The 23,354-nt window shown below is 32.8% G+C and overlaps 1 protein-coding gene and 3 long non-coding RNA genes across 8 annotated transcripts; all 4 read right to left on the bottom strand.

Annotated features, from left to right (window-relative positions):
- Positions 1-3,755: 3,755 nt before the first annotated feature.
- On the bottom strand, positions 3,756-7,821 carry LOC107645569 (uncharacterized). 5 transcript variants are annotated; one of them, XR_015885930.1, is made up of 10 exons: positions 7,683-7,821; positions 7,345-7,419; positions 6,894-6,980; positions 6,732-6,782; positions 5,971-6,030; positions 5,717-5,781; positions 5,525-5,633; positions 5,347-5,392; positions 4,526-4,649; positions 3,756-4,111 (listed from the first exon to the last, which is right to left on the bottom strand). It is a non-coding gene; the product is annotated as an uncharacterized LOC107645569 (long non-coding RNA). The 5 variants fall into 5 exon arrangements; XR_015885931.1 differs by lacking the exon at positions 6,894-6,980; XR_015885932.1 differs by lacking the exons at positions 6,732-6,782; positions 6,894-6,980.
- A 1,386-nt stretch (positions 7,822-9,207) lies between these two features.
- Positions 9,208-12,459, bottom strand: LOC107645572 (uncharacterized). Its single transcript, XR_015885933.1, has 4 exons — positions 11,864-12,459; positions 11,164-11,413; positions 10,844-10,999; positions 9,208-10,537 (listed from the first exon to the last, which is right to left on the bottom strand). It is a non-coding gene; the product is annotated as an uncharacterized LOC107645572 (long non-coding RNA).
- Positions 12,460-13,089: 630 nt separating this feature from the next.
- On the bottom strand, positions 13,090-13,748 carry LOC148554492 (uncharacterized). Its single transcript, XR_015885934.1, has 3 exons — positions 13,608-13,748; positions 13,318-13,434; positions 13,090-13,227 (listed from the first exon to the last, which is right to left on the bottom strand). It is a non-coding gene; the product is annotated as an uncharacterized LOC148554492 (long non-coding RNA).
- Positions 13,749-16,861: 3,113 nt separating this feature from the next.
- LOC107646326 (serine/threonine-protein phosphatase 7 long form homolog) lies at positions 16,862-19,172 on the bottom strand. Its single transcript, XM_088490343.1, has 3 exons — positions 19,095-19,172; positions 17,064-17,779; positions 16,862-16,970 (listed from the first exon to the last, which is right to left on the bottom strand). Exons 1-3 carry the CDS (start codon positions 19,170-19,172, stop codon positions 16,862-16,864), a joined length of 903 nt encoding a protein of 300 aa, XP_088346469.1.
- Positions 19,173-23,354: the final 4,182 nt, after the last annotated feature.

Genomic DNA, 23,354 nt, shown 5'->3' with positions numbered 1-23,354 from the left:
AACATTAATATATTTTATTAAAAATATTATTTATACAATAAAATTAATTATTAATATAATATATATTTATATATAAATATATTAATAATTAATTTTATTGACTAATTTTAATATATTTAGTACAGTCTATTTCCATGTATAAAAAAATAGCCAGTAAAAAAATAACGCACTGTGACGAATCGTACATAAGGTACATAACGGATAACCATATTACAATTCTGATTTCTCGCCACCACTCCACCACTCCACCACGCTTTTTTCATTTTGCTCCAAAAGAGCCAATAACGACTCATAAAATGGTATATAAAATGCACTATTGTATAAGAAATATGTGTATATAGGTATTATTCATTTCAAATAATAATCCACTATTATATAAGAAGCTTTTTAATGAAGAAAAACCTGCATCAATATCTCCTTATAATTGATGTTATTTGATTCGAACTAAATTAAAATTAATTATATATATATAATATTTATATTTAATATACATTTAAATTAATAAAGAAACTTACTTAATGTAGTATCGATGGAAAATAATTTTGAGAAATTAATTTTTTTTTATTTGTAATTCAAAATGATATTACATTTTTTTCTGAAAAGCTCAAAAGTTGTTCGATTTGACGTTGGAATATATATTAGTTAAAATTCAGATAAAATTGGTTTATTGTATGAAGAGCAAGATTTTTGTATATAAAATATATTAAAAAATTCAAAACAAGGAGCTTAATTGGATGTTGAAATATAACTTTAAATTAATTGATAATATATATAATTTTCAAATATTTGTATATTAAATAAAGAAATTATAAGTAAGCTTTTGTTGAAGAAATAAGCTTGCCAATAGTAATTACATTTGCAAACAAGTAAAAAAAAAGAAGAAGAAATAATGCTAGTAATTACATTTGTCAAAACATAATTTATTAATAAAAAAATAGTGTTATTCACACATATTATATAATGGTGTATTATGTAAAATTATAGAGCTGCAGATTTACAGTCCTACAATGCTAAAAACGAAAAAAAAAAACAGGTTATTATTATTATTATTATTAGTAGTAGTAGTAGTAGTAGTAGTAGTAGTTGTAGTTACTATTATTAAATACTACTGCTGTTATTATATAATATTGTTGTGTGCAATCTCGTCGTTATTGGTTTAGGGTTTATTATTATTATTATTATTATTATTATTATTATTATTATTATTATTATTACATGAGACTATATATTTATTATTGTTATAACTGTTCAGTGTTTAATGTATATTATTACCATAATCTTTTTTCATATGTAAAAAAATAGCCATTAATAAAAAAATAATGGTACATAAGGTACTAAGGAATCATCAGCAGTAGTACGTTCTCACGCATAATAACCACTTTCCACCACCACGCCACCATGCTGCCACCATGCAGCAACTTTTTCATTTTACATATTATATATGTATTTAATTTATATTTTTAATATTATGCATACATATAAAATAATAATATATAGACTAAAATGACCATGAGCGTAGGGTTCCATATTACATTACTCTCAGACGATTACTCTTCCTCTCATAGCAGCATTTTGTGAGCACTCTTCACTCTTCTAAGCACACTGCATTTTGTGAGCACTCGTCACTCTTCTAAGCACACTGCTGCCCTTTGACACTGCATCCTCACTCTTCTAAGCACACTGCATCCTCACTCTTCTAAGCACACTGCATTTTGTGAGCACTACTCCTCACTCTTCTAAGCACACTGCTGCATTTTGTGAGCACTTCCAAGTCACCTCCTCGCCTCATAGCTGCTGCATTCTTCTAAGCACCAAAGGCAGCCTCTTTTTCATTTCCCCGTCGACGTCAATCTCTGTAAGGTAAGCTCCTACAGTATTTTTCTTTTTTGAAATATGTAGGCCTTGTAGCATTCTTATAATAACTTTCAGTAATGTTTTTTAAGTAACTCAGGTGTTGTATTTTGAAATGGAGGGTTATCAATCAGATAATAGTCTTAGCGGGTCTTCTCATCACCAGGCAAGTTACTATATTTTGTTAAACAATAAAAAGCCATATGCTCTGTTAATGTAGGTGACGTTCTTTATGCATAAATTTATTATTATTAAAATTTGAGAATTTTATGAATCATTATATTTAAAAAAAAATAAAAAAGGTTTAGAAATTAAATTTTGTTTTGTATTTTTTTTATACTTTTTAAAATATTTATTTAAATATTACCACAAAAATTTATATTTAATAGATAAGGTTTTTTTTTAAATTTGATTTTTTTTTATTATTTACAAAAAATATAATATTTATAAATTTTTTATGTTATATTTTTAAATCATTTAATATTATTTTATATTTTAAATATTATTTTTAACATATTTATTCAAATATTGTCACAAATTTATATTTAATAGATAAGTCATTTTTTAAATATGAAATTTTTTTTATATTCAAATATTACTGACGTTTCTTATAGTATAATGCATAAATTTAGAAAATATTTTTTATTATTATTAAAATTTGATAATTTTATGAATGACTATATTTTTTTAAAAAGTAAAAAAATTTAGAGCTTTGTATTTTTTTTTACATTTTCTAAATTATTTATTTAAATATTGTCAAAAAAAATCATATTTAATAGATAACTCATTTGCTAAATACAAAATTTTCTTATTATTTAAAAAATATAATATTTATGAATTGTTTTTGTTGTATTTTAAATTATTTAGAAACTGTTTTGTTAATAATATTTTTAAAAATATATTTTAGAATAAAATTATTAACATCATATTATATTTTTTTTACTTCAATTAATATTTTTTGTATGATACAATATTATTTTTTTAAATAATTTATTTTGGTATAAGGATAAAAACTAAAACTTTTTTTTTTTATTTGATTCTAGGATCAATCTGAAAATCAAATAGTTCGTTTATCAGTCCAATCGTCAGATGACTCTTATCATACGGCTATCCCAGATCAGCTACCGGTATGTTAAAATTTTTTAGAATGTTAGAACCGAACGGATCAGTTTAATGTCTTGCTTTCATATTGTTCGGTACCTTCCTTTTCTCTCTTTAGGTGTTTATAGAAAAAATAAAACAAAATATTTTGTTTAGTACTGTTTTTGGTAATAATGCGGGCCAGAAGCCCAGTATATAGGGCTGAGTAAACTAACTTGGGCTCTGGAGGTTACAGGGTCAGCCTGTATCTCAGCCTGTTAAGTATCATAGGAATTTATATAAACAATCATTTTTCATATTTTCATGACCATAAAAACAATAAACTTCTTCATTTATATTGCTTGTATGTTAATTAGAAGCATTACTTTTATTTTATTTATTCGGATGCTTATCACTGAATAAATAAAAACATTACTAATTGATCATTGTAAAAATACTAAGCAATAAAAATGAGACTATACAAAAGAAGTCAGAAGCAGAAATAGGATGAATTTAATAATAATTAAAATAAGTTAGACATATGGTTCTCCAAACAAAAAATACTAACATTATATAACTAATGACATACTATATAATAGACAAATCATAATTTTCCTCAGTAACTAAAAGACAAAGCAAAATTGAGCTATTGGAGAGTTCACTTAGTGAAAGTAAAAAAAAATTGATAGCATCAAGTTATAGGATTAGATAAACACCACAATCGATTAGCCTTTTTCACAATAAATCAAACAGCATGATTGACAAAAACAAGGCTCAAACTTTGCATAGAGAAAAAAGGATAAAAAACCTAAATGGAACATGTATCTAGCAAAGTAAAACATTATCACTTATTATTGCTTCCTAGTTTTGACATCACAAGTTTTGACATCATAGAATTAGAATACAATGAAAGTCCTACAATATGATGGAAAGAGATTTTATATCTCAGTCTCAGCTCCAATCAACTTATGATATTACAATTAAAGAGTTAAAAAAGAAAAAGAAAACATGTTCAAACAATAAAGAGGTTCATCTATAAATAGGATTTGTAGTCGCTTGAAACTTCAATTAGTTGTCCCACTCTCCTTGACTCCTTGACTGATAAGAAAATTTATACTGAATTCTGAAACTTAATAAAACTAACCTATATAGTTGGTAGAACCTATGAGTTTTGGATATGCTGCACAAACAAAGAATCAAAATTTTAGTAAAATATTATTTTTGAGAAAACTAAAAAATCTGAGAAAATAGCATGTCATCTCTAAACAAGTAGGAAGAAGGGAAAAAAAAACCTAGAGTTCACATTATTTTCAGGAAACTATAATTAGAATTCAGAACAATCAAAATAAGAAATAGGATAATGGAGATAAAAATATTACATTGACAGCTGATAGTTTGGGGTATCTTTTCAATGAAAACAACTAAGGAATGCCTTTTTTAGGTCCTAATGCAAGGAATTGTTATTCTACTTTTTGGTTTGCATTTAAGGTTAACAAAAATCCTGGAAAGGACTTAACATATCAATCTTTCTACACGTTTATATATATGATCTCACAAATTCTAAACGAAACACACGTTCTATCTATCCACTTACTTTTTTCATCTCTGATCTTTTCCAACGCCTAAATCAACAACAACCACCTGCTCCTATTCCAATTCATCAGCCATTCCAAGCTCCTTATTATTAGCTTCTCCAATTCTTCGCCCTGAATCATCTTCTTTATTTGTTCAACCACCCAGTGTATGTTAACAACACACATTCCATTGCATTACATACCAAAGTCATTCACATTCTTTTATTTTTTCCAAGAAAAAAAAAACTCAACTTGAAGCAAAATATAAATAAATAAATGCAGAAAAAAAGGAACTTTTACATCATTAAATCACATGAAAAAGTTGTAACTAACACCTAGATATTTTTTCCTAACCATCTAATAAAATATAAATATTATATAAAAAAATTCATATAACTATATTAGATTTGAGGAAGTTCCTATAACTACTTACATATTCAAAGATGCTAGTGGGTATCAAACACTTAGAAATGAAGCCCAGCACTTTCCTATGCAAAAATTATTCGTATGATATAGCAAACTATGAAAAAGAAAGTGAAAATAATTAGAAAAGAGATACTTTTGGTAGAACAAAGGAGTAGGGAAATGATTATTCTTAAACTTAACATTTCCATGAGAGCACATTCATTCCCTGTTTCTGTTTTTTTTACTATTACCCTGCACACGCGGATGGAAATCATTATTCTTTGTTTGTTTAATTTGCAAACTCCAAAACTAAGATAAATTAAAGAAGCAGAAACAATCATTAGGGGCAGATGTGGCATAATAAACACGACTTAAAGAAGGAATAATGATTTTTCTAATCGTGTATATGAAATCCAAAATGAAATGAAATAAATACCTGTGTATCATAGCCAAAAAGCAAGCCACCAGTTCAAGCAATCACACTATCAAAGAGACAGAATAATTAAAGTTCTTACCTAATGATGGATAAATGCAAATTCAATAGATTATGCCTCTTAAGTAGAAAATGTATATATCAAATGAAATCTAAAAAATAGCAAAGGTCTTGAAATTACTTCAGAATCAGACTCTTGTAAATCAAAATATTGCATGATTTCTTCCCAGTAGGAACAGAAAATGCAGCAAGAATGTTTGAATTGACAAATGAACCAATCAAAGATGCACCTAGTAGGAAGAAAAGGTTAAAAACAATCAATGCCATCATCTTAACTTCAACTAATGAAATCAACTAAGGGTAAGTATAGAACCTCCAGTATAAATTTTCATTTCTAAGGGTAAGTATAGAACCTCCAGCTGAGGGGAAGACGTTGAGCTGCTTAAAAGACAGAAATCAACTAAAACCCAAATCCATCTCAAATATTTAATTCACAAGAAATGGTGGTGCAGTCATTTTAGTAAACCTTATTGATCCTTTTTTTTGGATCTAGATAGTGACCACAGTTTTTATGGCAATATTTAAAAGATTATTTATAGTAAACATTGCAAGAAAGTACTCACTCACCTCAGTTCTCACAATTCTCACCAATGTATGCTTATCTAAAGGTTAGGATGTAACCATAACCTGAAATTGATTTATCATTTCAACTCAAATCACAATTTATAGATACAAACATAATTCATCTTTATATATATTAACTATAGGGTATATCAATTTCAAAATAAGTGTCTCAAATTAATTATGTACTGGAACTAATCAAATTATTAAAAACATCTTAATTTAAATGAATTAGATCCTTGATAAAAAAATATCAGTATTACCTCTTTTTATCTAACATTTTTATTCTTTCTTTTCACTCATTTTCTGTTATGTATTTTATTGTAAGATAAAAAATTTAGTGTTTTCTAATATTTTTGAATATACAATTATTTTGGATAAAATTTCATTTTAAAAAGATATCTATCTTGAAGAAAATTGTAGTACACAGACATGACAACAAACTTTATTGACCTTTTTTTTGTCAATTGTCTCTATCTCTGCTAGTATCCTCTACCTCATCAATATAGGCAACGTGTAATGAAGGATATTTACAATCAAGATATTTAAAGGAATATATAGTGAATTTGCCACTCAAAAGATGGGCCATAGTTATAGTGTCCAAATTTATTGCCAAATCAAGAAAATTTTTGCCTTTGCTGATCTTATGCCCAAATTTTAGTGCCACTTTGAGAAATAAAAAGTAGAAGTCAACTAAAACCAAAATCAATCTCAAACCAAAAATTTCAAATAACTTTGAAAACCCAGGGGATGCAATGGACGCTCACCTTCACCCAGTTTACTGTCAACTTTGTACAAAGGTTATCCTCCAACTTCATCTTTTAGAAGTCAAAACACAAATAAATGACCAAATATATAAACAAAGGACAATTGTAGATTTGATGAAAGAGATTTATTAGAATGGATGAAGTTAGTTACCATGTTCCTACCTATCCTCCTAAATAGAGAGGTTTGAAAAAGTTAACGGACCTCTTGCAATGAACAAAATTAAATAAATAAATAAATAAATAAAGGACCTGAAAACAGAGCATACACAATATCAGTTAAAACAAAGTCACCAAAATCATAGAATTAAATAAATAAATAAATAGACAAACCTGACGAAAAGATGAGAACTTTTTATATGTGATAATGGAATGTATCACAGAGCAATATAGAACATATAAAATTCAAGTATGTGAAGCAGTAATCAGCTCAGCCAAACCAATTAGAAATTGAATTGGGGTTTGTCAAAACACTAAAAAGGGTGATTCTAAATAGATACATATTTGATTCACAATTTTCATTGGAAACATATCTTTATCAAACATGAATGACTTAAAACAAACAATGAAACAAATGAATAATAGGTATGATAGGAAATCAAAAAAGAATGCATACAATATCAAAATGCTGTGACGTATTATCTGGAAAATCCAGTAAGTGTTTGAAGAGATGTTCTACACCTTGTTCCTCCTAAGGGAAGATAAGGAAAATGGTCAGGAAAAAAAAAAGGAGGCAGAGATATTAATAAAATGACTGACACATTATCTGCTTTGATTTGCTCTTCCAATTTTTCCTGAATAGTTTAAGAAAACACAGGAAATAAATTTAAAAGAAAAATGGATATTAATAAAACGGATAACAGACTTTAGAATTTACAAAGAAGTTTGCTTGCAACAAAATTAGATCCACTTTCCTAGTAAGCAAATCAAAATTATAAGAAAGAAAGAAATAACCTGAAGGAATTTGATGTAATGATCGAGGCGCTTGAGTTCTGCAAGAATCCTATGCTTACCCGTGAATTATAGAACCATTTCCGACAACACTTTAACTTGCAACTCGTTTGAGTATGTCTGAAACCCTAAACTGCAAAACAAAAACAAAACAAAAAGAAATGAATACTTGAAAAAGTCAGCAAAAGAAAAGAACTCAAATATTGAAACCTGAAGCTCAATAGTGTTAATCCCACTTTGGAATAAATAGCTAACAGTAGAAACAGTATGCATTTGGAGGAAGAAGAAGAAGTATGCAAGAATCTTTTCATGCTTTCAAGGGCGTGACGTGCAGCAGATTCCAACGCCGTTCCAGTTTTCCGATAGCCACTTCTCCAATCATCTGTTTATTGCTGCGGTGGCACGTTCTTGAATATCCTTGTTCTTCCCCATCGTGCTTCCTCCATCTCTGGGTCGCCCCTACTTCTCTGGACTTCCGAAATCTCCCTTCCCATTTAGTCTGACTTTTAAGATAAACTTCAAATCTTCAGCTACAATCTCAACCCTACTGGTTGCTGGGATACCCTCCGCTGCTCTCTTCACCTTGTGCTCATAGTCTCTGCTGCTAAACCTTCTTCTTCATCTGGGTTCGCTCAGTTCTTTCTCCTTCGACACACGGCTTTCCCTTGCTGCCATAGACGAAGACATTTGCAACTTCCAGCTCTATTTTGATGAAGGGACTGCCCAGCTGATCCTGATGACTTGAAACACAATTTTCAGTTGGTGACATGAAGAGAAAAATGAGGAGGAAGAGAAGGATCAGAGGATGTGGGGGTGGTGGAGGTGGTTAGATGAAGAAAAAAATTAAGTTTCTTTTCTTTTGTTGAACTGCTTGACCTTTATATATTAAATAGATTAAGAGATAGATGTAAGGAAAATTTAATTTTTTAAAAAAATCCTAAATTCTATGAAGATTACATGTCAGTACTAACTCTTCTTAATTTGTTAGTCTAGAAGATTATTTTGGTCATATGTTATTTTAAAATACCAAGAATAAGAATTAAAACTATTATATTTATATTTTTTTCATTTGATTTCAGGATCAATCTGAAAATCAAGTAGATCGTATAACTCAAAGATCGTCAGATTCCTCTTTTCATACGGCTGCTTCACACCAATCATCGGTATGTTAATCTTCTATATAATATTACAATCTCATAATATTATAACAAAAGATATACTTTATCTTCAAAAAAGTATTTGGAATAATTAAAAAAATCAACTCCAATTTTTCAATTATTTATTAAAAATAAATGGTTCAAAATTAAAGATTAATAAACACAGTTAAAATATTTTTTTAGATATAATTAAGATATGACTCTTTAACATTACTATTACATATTTCTAATTTATTTGTTATAAAAAATTATTATTTAATTACTAATTATTGTTTTCTCTATTTAATTTCAGGTAGATGCTGAAAAGAAATGTACTGTGTTACCTTTGGTGTGCCTTTTAATTTGTTTTTTGTTTGGGGTTTTAGTTTACATTTTCGGGAAGTTTAGGGATAAATCTAATAAGGGTAATTCTATAAAGAAGTTTGTGGTAATTGTGGATGGCTTCTATTTCATAGTAGTTACTCTAAGCACAATAGGTTACGGGGATATTACCCCTATTTCTGAAGCTGGTAAAGTCTTTACTATGATTTTAGCTCTTTCGTGTCCTGTGGTTTCTGCTATTCTTGAAGGCTACCTGAAATGCCTTCTTAGAAAATTAGATAAGTGCTTAGCTAAAAAATTAGAAGGAGGCATCTTAGATTGTTTGGTAGTCAACCATAAAATAGGTTATTGGACAAAAGTTTTCTTAGCACTTCTTGCTGGCCTGTTTGTCTTTGGCATCGGAGCAGTCATAGTCCATTATTCAGAGAAAATGAGTTGGTTAGATAGTGTTTACTTTTCTGTGATTTCCATAACAACAGTAGGTTATGGGGATTACTCGTTTAGAACAACAGTAGGAAAGTGTGTTACATGTATTTGGTTTTTATTTAGCTCTATTATTTATAGTTTTGCAATTTCATTTCTGATAAGTTGTATTCTTAGGCCAATTACTCCTCAAAACGAATGAATTGTATTTTGTGAATAGTAAGATGACCATGAATGAACAGTTTTCTTTTCTATGTCTTTTTTCTTCTTTCTTAAATCAATCAAAGCATGATATGGACAGTAGATTATTTATTATTAGTCATTAGAAATATTGCTAATAATATTTGACAAGATGCTCCTAATTTCAAATCACTGATGAAGCCTACTACTACTAGTGTGTCGTTCCTAGATGTTTGGAGGGGAAAAAAGAGGCTAAAACAAGATAGGCAAAGGACTCTCTGTGCATATAACAAGTTACAAGACAATCTAATAATTACAACTTACGAATTTGTCAAAAATTGCAACTATTTTTTACTATGCAAATTAATAAGGAGGGAGAAAGAGGAATAAAGTTTGGAACCGGAAAGAGTGGATTGAAGCCATGGGGAACGGTTGGTGGTGGTAGTGTCAAGCCACCACCAGTGTGAAGGTTGTTTCTTGGTCATTTCATCCATCACCTTCTTCACTCTTCTCTTGTTGCTTCTCAACAACGAAAACAAACATAAATATGATGGCAAAACAACAAAGAAGAACCTCGGTTTCCATAAATAATATTATTAAATCAAAAAGCTGAACAAAAGCTGAATTTTAAATGTAAGTAGTATTTTTCTAAAACTAATAAAATTTAAGTAACAATCATTGGAAGATAGAAAGAGGGAGGGAAAGAGAGAATGGACCTGACTTAAGCAGAGAGAGAGAGAGAGAGAGAGATCAATCCACTACCCCCGAATCACAAGCCTGGCACAAAGATCTATGATCAGAACACCGCTTTATAGTAAGAAGAGCAGATCCAGCAATTGAGGTTTCTCCTACTACCAAACACAAAACCACAATTCTCTTTTTAAATTACTTAAATACATGGCAATAGGTGAGGAATTTGGAACCTTCAATCTCACGGAAAGTTAAGTTGATTAACAATCATGAAAGTTCCAAGGCTACTACATGAAAACCCAGAAGGCTGGCATCATACCAAACTAAAAAAGAAAATAAAAATAAGCTAAATAAAAGTACCCAAAGACCAAAATTGAATCTTTTTTTAATCACCTACTGAATACTGTCCATGGGTTTTCCTTTTTCTGGTTCGGTTTTGATTACGAATCATTTGCCTCCGCTCGACCTCAATGATTCATCAAAGAGCACCCAATCAACAATCTGCGTAGTTCATCTCTCCATGGCCCCAACAAAGCAGATTCAAATATCCTAAGGGAGATTATGAACAAAAATCAGAATTTTGGGGGGGGGGGGGGGGGGGTTAGGGGAGTTAGACACTTGATAGTAGGAATCAACAAAAGGCATAAGTAGAAAAATCTATCATGAATCCCACATTCAATTTGTTAAAAACTTTTAGAGACACCGTCAGTTACCTTTCAAGTTAACGAATGGAAGATCAAAGTAGGCTGAGACAAATGTGATCGGCACTAAATTGAAAAACTATTAATATTTGATTAACTGAAGCTCACTAACATGGTTCGGCATGGAGGTTGACCATAGCACCCTCATCTTATTCCAGTACACCTTACAAAGGGAGATATAAGGATTTGCAAATGGCAACAGAGATTTTTGTTGTTTGTTGATGTGGTAGGTGGAGATTTTGGTCGGGATTTTAGTCCACCCCTGAAAACGGTAGGTAGATATATTGATTAGGTTGTTAACCATAATTAATAACCCCGTTGTTGGGCAAATTCCTCATGGGCCATAAATATTACACGTTAAATATATGAATCCTAACTCTCTTACTGAAATTGCTATGGATCTATGATGTTACAAAATCTCTAATCTCTCTCTGACCTATATATATATATGAATCCAAACTTTATAAATGAGCAGGGATGAGATAAAAAAGATACCACGAAGAGCAGATCTAGGTTTCTCATGTAGGAAATATGGAAATTGAGAAATCAGGCATTATTTAAAAGTGTAGATATGAAGCCGATGTTAGGTATACTATAATCAACGCAAAGTGTTTGGAATAGGACTTTAAACAGCCAATCAAACAGAGCAGACAACATACTCAAGCAGCAACAGCATCACTAATATCAACAATTGCGAAAGAAGAAGAGTTACCTGGAGGACTCATTTATCTAATGGTCTAACAGCTAATGTGCTTGCCTCCTTTAGAATCAGACTTGCTGCTATAGCCAACCACATGACATTAGAACAATCCTGCAAAGGGAGGCATTCTGGCAGCAAAGGAGGCGACGAATCAACCAACACAGCGTGAGACTGGAACTTATCTAATCTCGGGAGCGATAACAGTGGGTATCGTCTCAACCAGCTCGACAGGGAAGGGTGGCAATCGATACCAACAGGCTGGAAACTCTCCAAGCATCGCAGAAAATGGTAACTCAATGCAAGAAGCAAGCGAAACCCATCAGATCGTCGACGCAACCAACCGCTCCGAGCTCCGACTAGCAGCGATGATGGCAAAGGGCGAGCATGTGGTTCTGCGGTGGAGAATGACCGAACAAGCAGATCGTTTTGAAGGTGAGGATAGTGGCGGGCCAGAATCGGCCTCTTCAGCGCGGCTACCACGAGGATCCATGCTCCACGACCGGTTTCGATCCAGCCACGAAACGGGTTGGGGGAGAGGAGGAGCGACTTGGCGGAATGATGAAGAGGAGTGGTAGGTCAGATTCAAAGCAAGAAGAACCAGCGCAAGTGGGTTAAGACAATAGTATGTGTGAAGACTATCAACTACAGTTTTGCAACACGTGACATTAGTCTCTTTTGACTTTTAGACCTTTTGCAGAAAGGAGGTGCAGTAACATACAGGGTGGCAGTTGATGTGCAGAATGTAGGCAAACTATTCAATGGAGCTTTAAAGATGAGCTCCATTAGATGGAATTGTCAGAATAATTCAAAATTGACCCATCTCTATTTTTTATATTCACAAATTGACCTCCGTTTTTTTTTTTTTTTCTGGTCATGGATATGAGCTCGGAAAACCCAACCTACCCCAACCAGACGTAAGATTCATAGGGGTACAAGATTGATGAAAAATTGAAAACTCAAGTATCATTGCTCATATCACCTAACAAGATTCAAAATTAAAGGTTGAGCAGATTCTTCATCTTTAGTCTCCTAGCTACCTTGGCAAGTGGCTGAGGTAGTCACGGATACCAGGAAGCAGAAGAGTTGCAGGTCCTCATAGTGGCTGAGTTGCATTGGCTTTCGATCATCGAAGATGGAGACATCAATTTGTGCACAGCTGAGGTAGGATGCAGTGCCGTTCCTGCCAGTAGAACTCTCGGGTTTGCGAGCAATTACAGAGGGCAGTGAGGCACCTGGGGCGGCGCTGGCACTTGAGATCCTTTCTTGACCTTCGATGGCAACCATGGAAGAGCTAAGTGCCTAAGGCTAGATTAGACATTTCTGGTTCAAGTTCTTGTGTTTGGGTCAGTTTGGATTGCATCTCGACCCGTTCGACTCTGTCCAAAATAAATAAATAAATAAATAAAGGCTCAGCTTCCACCTTCATAGAGAAAGCTTGGAAGATGAACGAATGCTGGATTTAGCACCTAATTTTCCCTAATCAATCCCCACAAATCAAATCTGCAGCAACGAATTCCACTCCACAGGCCACAAGAAATTCAGATCTTGGTATGAACAATAGTGAGAAAAACATCATGATAGATCTGGAGAAGGAAAAAGAAAAAAAGTTATTGACAAAAAAATGAAAATTTTAAATGTCTTAGGATTAGATTTTGCTTAAAGGTAACAAAAATAGAAACAAAATTTCTCAACTTAAACAGAGTAAGATTCATAAGGAAATAGTGAAGAAAAGAAGAAAAATAAACATGTCATTTGCCTTCCATCGGACAACGGCGTTTCATCCGGGGGTGCGGTCAGCAGCAAAATCATGGCGGAGGAGCTCGAGCTAGAAATCCCTTCAGCAAATTAATTGAACTTTTCTGACTCCATTCCTTCCACATTTCTAAACTTTATCAATCGCTACAACTTGACAACCTCATGACATTGATGTTTCCGTTTAGTTCATACAACCGGAACTCAAGTTCTGTTTTAAGTTGAGTAAACTCAATGGTTCAATTCCTCGTAAGTTGAAAAAGCTGAAACAACTCACAAGTGTGCTTCTTTGGAAAAATGCACTATTATGTATGAGGTTGTTAATAAACTTAATATTTTATTTCCAATAAATAAATATAAGATAGTGAAATGGGGGCAAATTCATAAATATTTTTGAGAGTTCCATCGAATGGAATTCTCATATAGAGTTCCATTAAATACTTTGCCCAGAATGTATTGCACAAATACAATAGAGTTGGTTAAGAGTGAAATTAAGTCTAACGATTTTTGTGTGTTTTTTTTTTTATTGGTTCAGCATAAGTGCTTCTTTCTTTTGTGGATTCAGATCTAATGGTAGAAAATGCTTGATTTTGGGCATGGATTGAGATTTTTTTTTTTGTGGATTTGTGAAAATTGTTATCTTCTATTTTTGGACTTGTGTTTGTCATAATCTATCATTAATCGTAATGAATCGAGTTTAAACTTTGAATATTAATTTATTGTGTTGTGTCATTTATAAGTACTCTTGTAAAATACATATTTCCACAATAAAGTGAATATATATTTTTTTTGTAATATATTTGTGCAAATATTTTTTACAAGAAGAAAAAATTATTAAACATATATTACCTGAGTTTTTATCATATAGATCACCCATATAAACCATGTTAGTGAAAAATTTACGTGATTCAGCCAAAGAAAAAATTATTACAGGTTCAACCAAGAGGGCATTTCTATGTAATTCGAATTAGCCTAATTCGAATTACACATTCAATGTAATTCGAATCTGATTCGAATTACACACATACACTAATTCGAATAAGGTGATTCGAATTACACACACTCAATCCTTAGTAATTAGTGCTTGTGTGCGTGTGTGTAATTCGAATCAGGTTATTCGAATTACAGTGAAGGTGTAATTCGAATTAGACTCATTCGAATTACATAGAAACGTGCATCTGGTTGATGAGCAATTTTTTGCATATGACACCTATATTGGTGTAACGCATGGTTATGGATCTTAGAGGAGTTTAACGGAGGTGTGACGGCGTTCAGTTGGTGTGAGGAAATCGGACGGTCCGATTTCATGCAGGTTAGGGAGGACACAAATCGGACCGTCCGATTTGTGTGAGGCAGTGATGTAGTTTGCAAAGAAATCGGACGGAGCGATTTCATGAGAGGAGGAAGATGATTTTGGGCCAACGAAATCGGACCCAGCAATTTCATGTTTGCTTACTAGAAGACCACGAAATCGGACCCAGCGATTTCTTGGACCTGGAGGAAATTTTTGGCGGCCAACCTCAAAACGGATGGTCCGATTTCAGTGTTCAAAAAAATTTGAAATGGAGCATGCGGTCGGACGGTCCGATTTGAGCTTCACAGTTACTCAAATTAATGCCGAGCTACCAACCAATTCTCATCTTCTTCTTCCCACAGCTTTGAGTTCTCTGAAGCTCGAAGCTTTCTTTCTCTTTTTTTCTATTCGGTGATGGATGATAGAGTGAGATTGAAAGTGTATTATGATGGTCAAATTTTATTACAAACATCTGAGGGAGTAAAATTTGTGTGTCAAAATTCATTAGATATTGTGATTCCATTTACTCTGTCATTTGAAGAATTAAAAGGTGTGATTTGGGAAAAAATGGATCCTCAAATACGTAGGGGAGTGTCATGTATTCTGTACAGATGTCCTGTGTCTGTATTTGGTGGGTTCGTTCAATTTTAAACGAAATACATAACCGATGAAGCGAGCATGCAAGAAATGTTTTCAGTGTATCTTGAAGGCCGGTCCCGAATATCATTCATCGAACTGTATGTTTAGTTCGAGCAATCTGCAGCGGATCGAGATATTGAATTAGAAGATTACAGCATTGATAGTGAAGAAGAGTTTGAAAGTAACTACGAGGTGGTTGGTCCAGGTGTAGACGAAGATCATGCAGACGATGCTATGGTGGCAGACGTGGCGGATGTGGCAAATGCACTAGCAAACCAGCAGCCTTTTGAGGAGCCGACTTTCATGCGGTCACTGGATTTGGAGGCAATGCATACATCGGAGTTTCCTCAATATGTAAATGCAGGTATGTCATCATTTTAAATTAAGATTTGTTAAGATATGATTTGTGCATCAGTTTTGAGTTTAGAACAAATATTTAAGAGAACGGTAAATAGGCAAAATATAGCATATAATTAGTAATTGGTTAATATTTGATTATCAAGTGAACGTGTATGCTGAGAAATTGAGTATTTTCCATCGTTGTTGTTAGAACCAGACTAGGCCAAACCGGACCGGCTAGTTTGACAAGGCAACCACTGAACCGAACCGGCTGGTTCGACCAGAAAACCATCGAACCGAATCGTAGATTGGTCCGGTCCGATGATGAGACCACACTTGGCAACGAACCGGCCAGAACCGTGCCAATGCAGAATGAACTGGGTTGGTTCTGGTATCTTTGTCTTCCATTGTTGCTGTTAAAACTGGACCCGACCGGACCGGACCGACCGGTTCGACCCAAAAACCATTGAACTGGTTTGCCCGGTTCGGACAGATAACTATTGAACTGGACCGGTCCGATTCGTCTAGAAAATCGTTGAACCTGACTGGCGGTTCGACTAGAAAACCATCGAACCGGACCGTAGGTCGGTCTGGGCCGATGATGAGACCACACTTGGCAAAGAATCGGCCCGAACAGGTCAAATCCAGAATGAACCGATTTGATTCTGATAACTATGTCTTCCATTGTTGTGGTTAAAACCGGACCGGACCGACCGATTTGACCAAAAAACCATTGAACTGGACCGAACGGTTCGGAAAGGCAACTATTGAACTGGACCGGTCCGGTTCGTCTAGAAAACCGTTGAACCTGACCGGCCGGTTCGACTAGAAAATCATCGGAACCGGTTCTGTGATTATTAGTTTATTATATACTATTTCATGGCCTAATTGATAAACTTATTAACTTTTGCATGATGCATTGTTGATTATGCAAGTAAAGGAGTATTACGCACCGAATAATAACACGACTAAAGGAAAACAAATATTTATTTCTTACAACTAACATGTCCTTCTTGCAGATCATTTAACGCTCTCCTAAACTGTTCAAGAGTACGATATCTGTAGGGACGTTCGGCACGCTCCCAATTATGCCACCTGACAGCAAACAATTCATTAAATAACATTTATCAACGAAGTTTAAAATACAGCGTGCACCACTATTTAAAAGCATGTAGTATTTAAATTTACCAGTTTGCAATCGGAAAGAGTCGAAGATTGTCAGAAATCGGCGCAAGAAATGGTAGCCAGATCCAAGCCCAAGTAAGCAAAAGTGTTAGTGGACCATCAATCTCTTTACAGTCGACTCGAGTTGCCCTACACAACGCTCTATAAAGGTGTGCCAGGCATGCCGATCCCCAACTAAACTGTATAATCCCAGAAAAGTTGCGGAGTAATGGCAGAAACTTCCAGTGCACCCCTGCCCCAGACTTATCTCCAAATATAACGGTACCAAATAATAACATTTTGTGGCACTTCACGTACCTCTGAATCTGAATATTGTCAGCCAACACTATACGATCCTTCAGTGCTCGAAACCAGGTCAACTTGATGAAACTTCCTCTACACTCACTCTTCCTAGGTGCAACACTAAACTGATCCAGGCATTCAGCCTTTAATGCCTCATAACTGCTGAGTGTCGGTCCTGTAACTGGCAAACCATTCGACGGAAGACCAAGAATAATCGCCACGTCCTCCAACGTCACCGCACACTCACCAACCGGTAAATGGAATGTGTGAGTTTCAGGGCGCCATCTTTCGATCAGAGCATTAACCAATGCCGACTGACATTGGACAATTCCAATATGAGAAACGTGATAAAAGCCTGTCTCCCGTAAATGTCCCTCTACAATCTGATTGTACCGATCTGGCGGTATGTAGTGGTCACATTGCAACGTCCGTGAACCCTACAAAACATAGTCACGATTCCACATTAAACAAATATAACCTTGTTTAATTAACAACCTAAATTTATCATAGTCACATTTTCATAGATCACATAACCAGTAAAATATAATCATATTAACAACTATATTATTAATAAATCTTATTGCTAAATCTAATTATTTTTTACAATCTAATGGTTATCAATAAATCTTATTGCTAAATGCCTAAATCTATATTTTTTACAATCTATGGTTATCAATAAATCTTATTGCTAAATCTAATTATTTTTAGATGCATTAAAATTACCCATTCAAATGTCTTTTTTTTTTTGGTGACTTACCCATTCAAATGTCTAAAATAATATTTATATAGCACTAATAATAATAATTATTATTATTATAATAATAATAACAGAAATACATCAATTACGTAAATAAAAATTATTACTACAATAAAATTATTTATTACAAAACAATTAACACTAATTAATTTATTTATTATCACACACGTTTAAAACTTATTACTTAAGGTAGCGTTTGTTTTGAGGTACTGAGACAGAGACTGAGAGATTGAAACTCAGTATCATGTTTGTTAGTTCAGAGACTGGTACTAAAATTTCTGTCTCTGTCTCTAAAATTTCAATATTTCAGTACCTCCAAAAAGTAGGGACACAGGGGACTGAAATTTTTAGAGATGGAGACTGAAACTTTAATAACATTTTATACCTAAAATACTTTCATTTCAATTAATTAATTCCAATTTTACCCTTTGTGCAAATTAAATTAGAGTTTTATTCTTGTTTCAATTCCTGTCTCCCATTTTGCGCCAAACAGAATACTGAAATTTATTTTAATTTCTGTCTCTTAGTCTCTGTCTCTCAGTCTCAGTCTTTCCGCCTCTGTCTCTCCACCAAACGCTACCTAATATTCTTATAATAAATAAATTACTTCCGCACGCATACAGTACAGTATTATTCTTCTTCACCAGTCTATTAATTGTATTAATTAATTTATTATCATACGTACAGAATATTTAAAAAAAATTGTTATTAAACTAAACAACTAACAATATCACTACAATTAATCTACTAATATGTAATCTCACTATTATTTTAATTAAATTAAAATATTTAAAAATTATTACTACGTTAATTATCAACATTAATAAACAACTAATCTAATATTATTACTATTATTTTAGTTAAATCAAAATCATTAAAAATTATTATTACTACACTAATCTAATTTCTAACATTATCACTATAATAAATTATTAATTTCTAACATTATAATTATTATTTTTATTTAATTAAAATATTTAAAAATAAAAATTTACATAATTAGGATGATCAAGATAATTAGTAATGTGAAGTTTCGGACAATTAACATCTTTCACTCTCCTTCTTCTTGGCATAACAGGCAGTGGTGGTCCAAATTTTTTTTTCTTTTTGGAAGCTCGGTTGTGTTAACAATGGAGGAGAATGTAAAAGTGAGGGTGGTGGGGTTGTAATGTTGTTGAATGAAAGTGAAAGTGGAGAATGAATGAATACACTTCGAATGTATACACCCAGAAGGAGGGGCCATCTTACATGCTCGACGCGTGGTTGGTGGGGCGCAAATCGGACAGTTCGATTTGTGTACTTTCCCAACCTAAAATCGAACCGTTCGATTAGTTGCTGGAAAACGAACCGTCTGATTTAAAGATTCTTGGCCGTCACATTTCGGTGAAGCACTCAGCACCCCCATAACGATGATATACACCATATCACTTCTAATATTGAAAATAAAATTCTGTCTAGTTGATTCATGAACCATTTTTTTTTGCTGAATCACGTCATTTTAGTATTTCTTTGACTTATTTGAGGGATTTGCCCATATTTTTATTAATGCAATCAAGTATCTTTTAACTTATTTCTTTAATTAGTCTTTTATTATAATAATTAAAAAAAATAAAACAAACACATCTAATTAAATAAACTTTAAATTAAATATAATTAACAATATGTTTACTAAAAAATAGTAAAGTGACTTAATTAAAAAATAATTAAATAATATTATTAAATTAAAAAACTCAACAAATGCTGAATTTTAAATATAAGTAGTATTTTTTTAAAAACTAATTGTAGTTTCTTAAAAACAGGAAACATAATTAATTAAAAATTAAAATAATAAAATATTAAATTGAAAGGCTGAATGAAGGATGAGTAGTGTTATCCATAGAAAATGTTAGAGATCGGCAATTTTTGTGATTTGTAGCCATCAAATAGCCATCAATAATAGTTTTAATGGTGTGAGATTGGTGTGAAATTTTATCTAATAACTCACTTTTCTTTGCTGGTTATATGCTGGCCATAATTTAACAAAATTGCTGGTCCCTAAACTTTTTCTTATCCATATACACAAGCAGGAGCTCTTCTTTCTTAAAAGGAAAAGAAAGTAAAAACTCTCAAAAAAGTTGCGAGTAACGTAACGTTTCTCAATAGAAAAATGTAGTAACGTTTATTACTTCTAATGATACATTTGAGAACAGATGGGAACTTATCAAATCTCGGGAGCGATAACAGTGGGTATCGTCTCAACCAGCTCGACAGGGAAGGGTGGCAATCGATACCAACAGGCTGGAAACTCTCCAAGTATCACAGAAAATGGTAACTCAATTCAAGATGCAAGTTTGGACAGTTTTGATATAGAAGCACGCGAAACCCATCGGATCGTCGACGCAACCAACCGCTCCGAGCTCCGACTAGCAGCGATGATGGCAAAGGGTGAGCATGTGGTTTTGCGGTGGAGAATGACGGGAACAAGCAGATCGTTTTGAAGGTGAGGATAGTGGCAGGCCAGAATCGGCCTCTTCAGCGCGGCTACCACGAGGATCCATGCTCCACGACCGGTTTCGATCCAGCCACGAAACGGGTTGGGGGAGAGGAGGAGCGACTTGGCGGAATGATGAAGATGAGTGGTAGGTCAGATTCAAAGCAAGAAGAACCAGCGCAAGTGGGTTAAGACAATAGTTTAAGATCAATGGAACGGTAACGGTGTTCTTCCTCTGAGCGACAATGGTGTCTCTGGTGGAGCTAGACCTCTGGTCACTCATCTTTCCCATCGGGTCAGAAAGGTTGTCGGGGTTCGACTGAATCTGGCCCGTATAGCCAAATACAAAAAGAAAATACTAATACTAATTGATTAATGATTATAAATATCCAAAAAAATTTTCCATATATATATATATATATATATATATATATACTAGCAGAAGATCGCACGGATTGAAAATTTTTATTTCTTTTTTCAGCCCTTTTAAATTATCATATAAAAAGGTATTTTTATTGTTTAATTTTTTATTTAAAGATAAAAATTAATTTATTTTATCATTACTCAAAATACATAAATATCATTTCTTAATCTATCATAATTTATAAAATTTTTTTAATTAAGACCAAATTTATACTCATTCTTTCTATTCTTATTTTTCAAAATATTCATTTGAATATCAGCATACTATTTGATGAGCACTTAAAATTGGTTAAAGAAATCCTGCCTCACAGTATATTGTATCATATTCAACTTCATAAATTATGCGATAATAAATACAATTTAAACATATAAACAACATAGTTTAAAAGATAAAACATAAATAAAAACTATAACCAATATCATTTATGTAAAAATTCTTTGATTTATTGTGTTAAAATAATTTATTTCTTAGATAAAAAAATTATTTTACAAAAATATAAGTTATCATTTTTCAATGCTAATGAAAGTCTATAAAATTTAAAAGACCCATTGCATAAAAAAATGAGGAACTTAAAGATTTGAAAAAACTGCTATTTTGACCTTTGATTTTATTTATTTGTTGACGGAAAAAAAGAGAAAAAGAATAAATGTCCGAAATCTCTCGTCAAACTTATTTCTCAAGATGAAAAAAAGAAATACAGAAATAAAAACAAAACTTTTTTCCAACTTGAACTATCCTTCAAATCTCTTAACCACTATCTTTTAATTTAAATCCTAACTTAGTTTAAAGAAAGTACTATAGAGGACGTTATTTTTTGCTTTCGGACGTTACTTTTTGCTTTACCTTTTATTTAAAAGGTAAAGCAAAAATATAATCTACTTTTAATATACCATTTGAAAAATAGAGAGTAGTATTCCAAAAATACTTCTTAATGTGCCTCTAAATTTTTTTCAACTTATCAAATTCAACAAATCATATGACTTATACTACTATTACTAAAAATATCTATCCAACCAACAAAGACATAAAATTAAAGTAGTACAGAGTTGTAAAATAACAATAAAAAAAAAGAGGTCAACTCAAACAACAATTGCAAAAAATAAAAAATGCATATGTGTAGGAAATGCAAATTTCTAATAGCCTCATACCACTCTAGTCTAGCTCTATATTAAAACTTTAAAAAATATGAATTCTTAAAGGATGTTTACAGTCAACGAATACTCTCTTCCTCTTTTTTTTCTCTTTCTTAATTTCCAACCATAATTAAATCATGAATCCCAGTGGATAAGCTTATGGCATAATGAACCATTTTCAAAAATGACACAGGTAAAGTAATAACTTTAATGGTTTAAAAATTACGTGATATGAGTAATATAATTATGTAGGTGACTTAACAACTGTACAAATAATTATTCATAATCACAAAATCTAAATATAAGAAAAGTGCTCATTTGACTCTTTATCGCCCTCTTTTTCTAATCATTCCGCCGCTGCTGCGTTTGAGAGGGAAAATCACAGCCTCAGGAGGAGAAGTCTCGACTTGTCCTCCGCCCCATTATAGCCTATTTCGGCTGTGAGTCTTCATCACCCTCTTCCTCTACTCATTCTGTTGCTGCTGCATTTGGGATGGATAGAGAGAACTTTGAGACATTAGGATTTCGAAGAGAGAAAGAATGTGATTATACGGAAGATCAAGAAAACCAAGCCTTATTCCTTAATTTTTATTCCAAAAAACTCAATTAATCTCTTATATATTTTCATATACCAACATATCACAGTATACATAATAGTAATTAACATTTATTTGAAACAAAATCAAAGAAATACTAAAAAACACGATGACGAAGCATCCGATATCTAACCTGTTCTGGTGAGCAAACATTTGGAATTTAAAGACTTCTACTGTGTTCGGCCCACTTTTCCAGCCCCTCATCCGAGGTCTACCATTTCAGTCGCGTCCGCCGTGGCCTCCGCAATGCCTCCGGACACTGTTCTGAGGGGTCATTGGCGGCAGAAAACAGCGATGAAATTCGGTAACGTTTGCCTTTAGGGCTTCCGTCGCCCCGCTTTGACTGGACCAGATCCCGATATACCGGCATTTTGAGTAATTAAAGAAATCGTTTCTTCCTCTTCATAGATGCTGTCGGTGTCACTGCAGCCGTTTATAGCATCCGTTCATTGAGATCAATAATGTTCCTAGAGAGAGATATGGCAGAGAAGCATTGAGAGAATAGCCAGATTTGAAGAGAAACCTGAACTGAAGGGAGGAAAACGGGGTTGAAGGGCTAAGGTTTCAGAGTGGGAAAAACATCGAGAAAGAAGGAGAGAGTGTGTGTCTCAAGTAAAAGCAAAGAATGGTAG

Source organism: Arachis ipaensis, chromosome B6 (assembly GCF_059453495.1).
Source record: "Arachis ipaensis isolate K30076 ecotype BB chromosome B6, ASM5945349v1, whole genome shotgun sequence".
Classification (NCBI taxonomy): domain Eukaryota; kingdom Viridiplantae; phylum Streptophyta; class Magnoliopsida; order Fabales; family Fabaceae; genus Arachis; species Arachis ipaensis.
This window is presented reverse-complemented; position numbering and strand designations above follow the sequence as displayed.